At 33.9% G+C, this 8,459-nt stretch overlaps 1 protein-coding gene across 1 annotated transcript in view; it reads right to left on the bottom strand.

The window, feature by feature from the left end:
* Positions 1-387: 387 nt before the first annotated feature.
* The window catches only part of LOC132704647 (ATP-binding cassette subfamily G member 4-like), a 41,366-nt gene continuing 33,294 nt past the window's right edge, over positions 388-8,459 (bottom strand). The window contains exons 4-9 of the mRNA XM_060674782.1: positions 6,503-6,648; positions 6,181-6,419; positions 4,221-4,477; positions 3,997-4,165; positions 3,269-3,525; positions 388-1,085 (exon numbers count right to left, since the gene is read on the bottom strand). Coding sequence (XP_060530765.1) covers positions 678-1,085; positions 3,269-3,525; positions 3,997-4,165; positions 4,221-4,477; positions 6,181-6,419; positions 6,503-6,648 — 1,476 coding nt within the window. The 3' untranslated portion in view covers positions 388-677. The remainder of the gene's footprint in view (positions 1,086-3,268; positions 3,526-3,996; positions 4,166-4,220; positions 4,478-6,180; positions 6,420-6,502; positions 6,649-8,459) is intronic.

The raw sequence follows: 8,459 nt of genomic DNA, 5'->3' as shown, positions 1-8,459 counted from the left end.
ATATTAGTTTTATTTTTTGTGTGTCTTTTACAGGATGTCAATATCTAAGCTTAGATTAGTGAAGTAAAACGTATGTTAGTATAAGGTGTTGAGGGCTTTCTTCTCAAAGGCTTCCATAAATATATTCGCGATGACTGGTGATAGTAGAGAACCCATAGCTGTTCCCAACGTTTGTTCAAAAAATTTTTACAAATATTTGTTCAAACTTATTTTTTTTACATTTTAAATTTACTTTTATTACTTATTTAATCCTTGTAATAGCAATATCAAAAATAGGTTTTTCACATGATTCATTTAAAAATAATATTACAATTATAATATATATATTATATTTCAAACACTAATATGAGAAGCAATTAAACCTTTTTTTATCCGCCTATATTTTTGATATTATGAACTCCATACAGCCAGATGAACCTGTTCTTTAAACCGACATGGCCGTTGACAGGTCGTCAATTTGACAGATGTCAGTTTAGATGTAGCGCTAAATGTTAAATGTCTCGGGAAAACGAATGAAAAGGGTGGAGATCGATGTTTAGGAAGAAAATGGCGCAAAGTACAGATTAGTGGGTGATGCAAGTATGATGGACACTCATTCTGAATAATTTAAAAAAGAAAACTAAAGTAAATACCATCACATTCTTTATTGTTAAGTTTCAAGAACAAATTACCGTTAATCACCTGGCAAATTGGGCCTTAACTAATCGGCCGACGTAGGCTAAAGCGATAAAAGTTTTGTTGGGCGATAGCCTCTGCCTCAACAAGTAATAGAACCCTCCCCTAAATATCAAATAAATAACAACAAGGGCGGCGATATCGATCCAGATAATATTGTCTTGCATTCCGATTTCCTTCACGAAATATTCCAGGTCGGTGTAGATGCAAAACTCTTCATGCTCCGGACACGCGAGTTTTTCTCTCCCGGTGAGCATCGTCTGGATGAGGCCCTCTAGCGAGTAACGTAGGTAACTACAGTACATCGCGATCCGTATCCACTTGGGAATCGAATAATATCCACCGCCGAATCCGTACACAGCGAGAAGCATGAAAGGTACCGCTATGACAGGTCCAACGAATACAGAATTCTGAAAAGAAAAAACAAACAAATGCAAGCAAATTATTTTCTAACGTAATGGGCGAATGATCCAAGGAGACTGGCCAAAGTTTAAACGTAAAAAGGAAGAAAATTCCTATCATAATTCTATAGTCATAAAGAGTTACCTTTTTCTTAAATGATTTTAGTCTGTTTTTCGTAAATCGGTATGAAACACGATAAATGTCCGAAAATTGAAGCTATCGCCTTGAAATTAATTTATTGAAACTGGGGGTCGAGAAGTATTTTTAAAATTTTAAAAATCGCATAGGGGTTGGAGAAAGAAAAATCATTTCTCAAAAACGGTATGTATGATCGAAAAAATTCTTGATCTAGAAAAGGTTCGAGATCCGTGCCAAGAACCTTTATTCTTGATGATTTTTTTAAAAATGTATAGTGTGTTCGGGATATTCCGAGCGATATTCAAAAATATTGTCTCAAATTAGGAGCTATCGACTTCAAATTTAGCAGAGAAGTAAAGACCACACCCACATCAAAGCTCTGAGAACTCTGACCAAATATTATTGAACCATTTTTCAATTTTTTTTTTGGATTATTTTGGCTTGAGGATAAAAATTAGTTTCTTGAGAACTATTAACTCAATCGGCAAAATTCTTTAACCAAGAGATTCGGTACGATAACTTTTATTTCAACGATTTTTTCGATTATATCCAGGGTTTTTTAATTATGAACAAAAATCAAAAAGATCTTGAAAATCCTTTTTTTCCAAAGTAAATTATTAGCCGTAAATTAAAATTCATGAAGAACATTCCTAATTGATTTGAACTACAATTTTTGTGTTTACTGTTTTCGCCTATCATACGCTGCTCGAGATATTTGAAAAAAATCCATATGAAAATCGATGTCGTTGATAACAATTACGGGCTACTGCATAGATAGCTTCAGGAAAAAATAATTTTCGCGAAAACCATGGGAAAATTTCATGAACCAGAAAATGTGGGAGGTTCAATGCTTTGACCCCTACTTCGGGCATTTTTTGAATTATATACAGGGTGTGTTGTTGATGGGCAAAAATTCAAAAATATCGTGAAGTCTTCTGTTTTTGTTTGAAAGACGGCAAAAGATGGGATAATTTGGTTTAAACTGTATTGTAAACTATGCCGAGAGCTACAATTTTCTATTTACAGTTTTCGTTCATCACACAGGGCGTGCGAGATATTTGGAAACATATTATTGGGAATGTCTAGAGCTAGTACACATTTTTATATTTATCAAAGTTTGCCATTACTTTGAACCTCGGCAAAACATGAAAGTCACTCTACACAGGGTGCGCTAATTGCATGTATTTTGTGAAGTTCCATAGTTGTTCCCAGGAGCAAGATAGAAAAACAATGCTTTTCTTTAGGACAAGAGAGCAGTCTTCTCTATGTATGTTATTGACACATGTTTATTAAAAAACATTTTTTTAAATATTATAACATTTAAACATTTAACGTTTAAATATTTTAAACATAAAACAGAATATTTGTTTACTTTAAATATTTCTCCTAATTTGCACGGAGAAGATATCGGGAAATAATAAAGTATTCTGAATAAATAAGTAAGACATTTCCTCAAGCGTCCGGTAGGTGGCACATGTAACATGCAATTTTACCCTAGTTTGACATGTGACATTTCGTTTCTTATATTTACGCCTCCAAGATTGTGTCGTATCTAATTTACCCTTAAACCCAGCGCCTATTAAATAGTACTTACGACAATGGAAAATTGCGACGCGATTAGAAGCCCCAAGCTTTCGCTAATTGCATGTATTTTGTGAAGTTCCATAGTTGTTCCCAGGAGCAAGATAGAAAAACAATGCTTTTCTTTAGGACAAGAGAGCAGTCTTCTCTATGTATGTTATTGACACATGTTTATTAAAAAACATTTTTTTAAATATTATAACATTTAAACATTTAACGTTTAAATAATTTAAACATAAAACAGAATATTTGTTTACTTTAAATATTTCTCCTAATTTGCAGGGAGAAGATATCGGGAAATAATAAAGTATTCTGAATAAATAAGTAAGACATTTCCTCAAGCGTCCGGTAGGTGGCACATGTAACATGCAATTTTACCCTAGTTTGACATTTCGTTTCTTATATTTACGCCTCGAAGATTGTGTCGTATCTAATTTACCCTTAAACCCAGCGCCTATTAAATAGTACTTACGACAATGGAAAATTGCGACGCGATTAGAAGCCCCAAGCTTTCGGAGATAACGGCGGTCATCATACAAATGAAATAGAACATGCTCAGCCTGTTCAGTTCCATGGGTTGATTTGTAAGGAAGTACACAAGCATTACGTAAATACAACCCAATACCAGATGGACGGGCAGCGTGGAAGTGGTAAGTGCCGCAAAGTAAGCACTCAGCCGGTACCATTTGTTGAAATGCTCCCGTTTTATGAGTTGAAACTCTCTGGGAACTGCAAAACGGTTTTACAATCTTTATGTAGATCATTTAGTGTTTTTTTTTTTAAGTAAAAACAATCGAAATGAAAGGTGTTTATTGTTATTTCATAGCTAGCATCGCTATAATATGGCCTATAATTTAATTTTTCAAACTTCCACAGGCTACTGTAATACTATTTCCAAATCTTCTGCATTCGTGGGTTGCTGACGTTGACTATTGGCTTCTTCAGGGTTTAACTTAACTTTGGGTGCATTTTAAAAAGGAAACTTCAATGAATATCCTAAACGTCTTAACTTTTGAGATCAGAGTGCTAAAGTTTTCAAGAATATATTTTTTTATTTTCTGTAATAAAAAAATCAATGTAATAATCTGTATATAATATGTTACTCTCTGAAGAAGCCAATAATGATTAGCAACTTCAGTTTCAATTCAGAAGATTTGTAAATAGTCTATAACCTGTAATTTTCTATGATTTCCTACTTACATTGCAATAAACACGGCATCATGGGGATGTACATGAAAAATATGAGACAAATAAAATAAAATCCAAACACGAACAGTGTTTTCGAGCCGTCCACCCCCATACCGAGGTAAACGTTACCGATCAAGACGCCAGTTATTATGTGCAAAATTACCCTCAGCAACATGTAACACTGAAAATAAAATTTGAAGCCTTTAAACTACGACTAAGCATTATTTAATTCTCACCTTGTCCCTCCACATTTGCACCCACATCCTCATCAGTAATATTTTGTACTGTTGCATCCATCCCAACTTTTCTTTTGGGTAATTACTGTGGATTTCCGGGGTATCGTCCTCCGCATAAATACCATTTACGGAAAATTTTCTTTCACTCTCCGTCAGTCTTGTATCATTCTTCTCGCAGTACTTAATCCTTCCGTTGTCGATGGTGGAAACAAGTTTTTCTTGGTAATTTCCGTATTCTCCGCTGGCCACTTCGATAACTAGAAATAATTTCAATGATTATTTTAGCGGTCTAACCGTGACTTGCCTGGCCTATCATAGACCGAAGACTTTTTGCTCTCAATTTTAAATCACCCGTAAGAAATTAACAAGCAGTACTTACTAAACTCAGCCGCATTGTAATGTTTATAGCAGTGCAAATCTAAATTTAAAAGAACTTCAATACAAATTATTGATAAAAAGTCATCCTTTATAGCTGTCTATTAAATTTTAACTTACATTTTAATAATTGAAATCACCTGTAACAAGTAAACAAGCAGTAGTTACTAAAATCACCGAAATTGTAAAGTTTAGGGCAGTGCAAATCTAATTTTGAAAGACAGATGACCACATCCAATCCTAACCGTGATAAAACGTCACTCCAGAAATGAACAAGCCCTACGTATTATAGGCAGCGGGACTGCAATGTTTAGGTCAGTGCAAATATAAATGTGTAAGAACTCTAATCTTAATGCTGGATAAAATGTCGTCCTTTAAAGCTGTCTAGTAAAATTTTACTTTCGGTTTCCTATTTTAAATCACCCGTAAAAAATTAACAAGCAGTACTTACTAAAGTCAGCGGGATTGTAATGTTTAGGGCAGTGCAAATAAAAATATGAAGGAACTCTAATCCTAATCCTCAAGAAAATATCAGCTGTCTAGTAAAATTTTATTAACATTTTATTTACTGTAAGAAATGAACAAGCTGTTTTTACTAAAATCAGCGAGATTGTAATGTTTAGGGCAGTGCAAATCTAAATTTGAAAGAAAGTCCAATCCTAATCCTTGATAACAAGTCACTCCGCAAGCCCGTAAAAAAATGAATTAGCCGTTCTTACTAAAGTCAGCGGGACTGCAATGTTTAGGTCAGTGCAAATATAAATGTGAAAATGTTATAGCTGTCTAGTAAAATTTTACTTACATATATATACTTGAAATCACCTGTAAGAAATTAACAAGCTGTACTTAATAAAATCAGCGAGATTGTAATGTTTAGGGCAGTGAAAATCTAACTTTGAAAGAAAGATGACCACATCCAATCCTAATCCTTGATATCAAGTCACTCCGCAAGCCCGTGAAAAAATGAATTAGCCGTTCATACTAAAGTCAGCGGGACTGTTTTTGATGTTTAGGGTAGTGCAAATAAAAATGTGAAAGAACTCAAATCCTAATTCTTGATAAAATGTCGTTCTTTATAGCTGTCTAGTACAATTTTACTTACATTTTGATATTTTAAATCACCCGTAAGAAATGAACAAGCCCTCCTTACTAAAATCCGCAGGATTGTAATGTTTGGGCAGTGCAAATAAAAATGTGCAAGAACTCTAATTCTTATTATTTATAGCTGCCTACTAAAATTTTACTTACATTTTGATATTTTCACCTGTTAGAAATCAACCGGCCATACTTACTAAACTCAGCGAGATTGTAATATTTAGGGCAGTGCAAAACGAAATTTGAAAGAAAGTTGACCACCATAATCATAATCCTTGATAAGAAGTCATCTTTTAAAGCTGTCTGGTAAAATTTTACATAAGTTTTGCTTTTTTAAATCTCCCGTAAGACACTAATGAGGAGTACTTACTAAAGTAAGCGGGATTGTAATGGTTAGAGCAATGCAAATAAATTTGAATGAACTTTAATCCTAATCCATCCTTTGTAGCTGGCTAGAAAAATTTTAGTTACATTTTGCTATTTTACTTACTAAAATCAGCGGGATTGTAATGTTTAGGGCAGTGCAAATCTAAATTTGAAAGAAAGAAGACCACGTCCAATCCAAATCCTTGATAAATGCACTGACCCATCGACATAATATACACGCTGTCGAATTTTGAAAATATCGACGCACTCGGGGTATGTATTGAACACACCACCGTCCTACCACCAAGTGCGATTTGCTTCAGCAGAGCTATGCACTGGCTACAGGATAAGTCGTCCAGGCCTCTAAAAAAAACACAACCATCAAAATTATTTGCAAAAAATGTCAGGTCAACTAAATAATTATAGATTTAATTTGATGTACCTACGTAGTTGGTTCGTCCAGAAATAACACTGGCGGATTGTTCAATAGTTCAAGCGCTATAGATAGCCTTTTCCTCTGACCTCCCGACAGCTCGGTAGTCCTAGTATCAACAGTACTCGTAAGTCTCAACAGGTCTAATATTTCCTGAATCTACAATTGAATTGAATAAATGATTTCCACTGGTTTTAATCTATGCGGATTTTTTGAATTTTCAAATTTTTACGAATGATTAACTAGAAGGCGCCAGTGCCTTTTACAGAGTTTTGACCAAGTAGGCCTTGGACGAAGCGGCCATAATACCGGAAACAACTGCGTACTGGTAGCTTTGGTTATTTGTCAAATAAACGGGAAATTTTAGTTTGTTTTATGAAAGCCGAGAAGAATACAGAGACAGCAGGAAATTTGTTTTGCGACTTGAAAGAAAGCAGCCTTTTAAATACATTATGGGAAGAGAGTAATCAGTTTGAGAAAAAGTGACCAAAGTGAAGTGAAGTTATAATTTTACGATGTCAACAAGAACGACACCAAAGACTAGCAAATTAATTGATTGTATTACTACGATACTGTCCAGAGTTCCAAACTTCCATTTTTTTGCAAGAAAATTCAAGCAATATGTCACCTATCTAAAAATACGCAAGGTGTTCCATATAAAAAACCGATTTTCAGGTTGAAAACTAATACTAATGACCGATTCTCATATTTAACAAATCCTGTAAGTTTAGGTTCAGCCTCTTTTACCAGGGTTCTATTAAAAGAATGGAAGAAAAAACACTCACCGCCATCTATCAGCCCATAGACGAATTAATCGAACGCCTCATCGAAATAGATACGTATGGTGCCGCTAGAGTGAGCTACAGAGCACAATGTTGAGGTAACAAGAGGGTACTGCTCGAAGACAAAGTGGTCTTTGACCAGTGTTTATACGCGTGAAATGTATGTTTCATATGACTAGTTCCGTGTTTAATTAAGCTCCCGGATTAATTAAAATACACATTTAAAAAAAAATTATTAACTATGCATGCATTTTTTATTTATTATATTTACATTGAATTAATTTTAGGTTAATTTTCCTCAATAGTTTTGATTAGTTGTTCTAGCCAGTTCACCAGACCCAGCTGATTAATCCCTATTCAACTTTTGCATCTTCCTTACTTTTAAATTTTGAAATAATGTTTTTATTTAAATATATTTTTAAATAAAAGTAATTTTTAAAACAGTCTTGGGTAATCAATAAGTTAATTCACTGGCACGTTTAGGTCTTTTGTTTTACAGAGAGAGACAACGATAGAGTAGAGTTATCCCATTGGTTTTATAAGTTATGAGAAAATGGTAAATATTGTTAGGACGCAAAATTTAAAATTATTTTAAAGTATACAGTGTGGCTCAAAAGAGAGCGACGATTAATAAATATTTTTTTTATAAAATGCAACACACTAATTTTGCATTTTGTTTTGAATTCCTTTTTGTAAAATTCTTCAACTTTTTCTTAATAATAATATACATGTTACGCTATATGTTAAAGATTGTGTTTATTTCAATATCCTACCACATCGGAAGATAGAGAAAATAGGAATTGCTAAGGAAGGTCCGAAAAAATATACGAAAAAGACTAAACATGTGTATCCAACTGGAAGGGCTCTCTTGGCTAAGAGTTTTGTCATGGCCAATTAATGTTATAGCAATAGTTTTAGACAGAAAGAAGGGTAAATATAGCAAATAAATAGCAAAGTAATAGAAATAGGTATATGCCATACATAATATATATGGTGTGGCCATTTAAGAAAATCGGAGGAACAATATCATCGGAGACCTGGAAATGGATTAAATCCTTAAAAACAAACACCTTAGACAAATCTGGTAGGCTACCAATCCAAATAGATAAGCGGCAACAACACTATTCATAAGAACTTAAGGAAGATATATATATGTTATTCTCCCCAAAACCCTACTAGCTATAAGGC

The sequence above is a fragment of the Cylas formicarius genome, unplaced genomic scaffold (genome assembly GCF_029955315.1).
Source record: "Cylas formicarius isolate icCylForm1 unplaced genomic scaffold, icCylForm1.1 PGA_scaffold_7__23_contigs__length_41026272, whole genome shotgun sequence".
Taxonomy (NCBI): Eukaryota; Metazoa; Arthropoda; class Insecta; order Coleoptera; family Brentidae; genus Cylas; species Cylas formicarius.
This window is presented reverse-complemented; position numbering and strand designations above follow the sequence as displayed.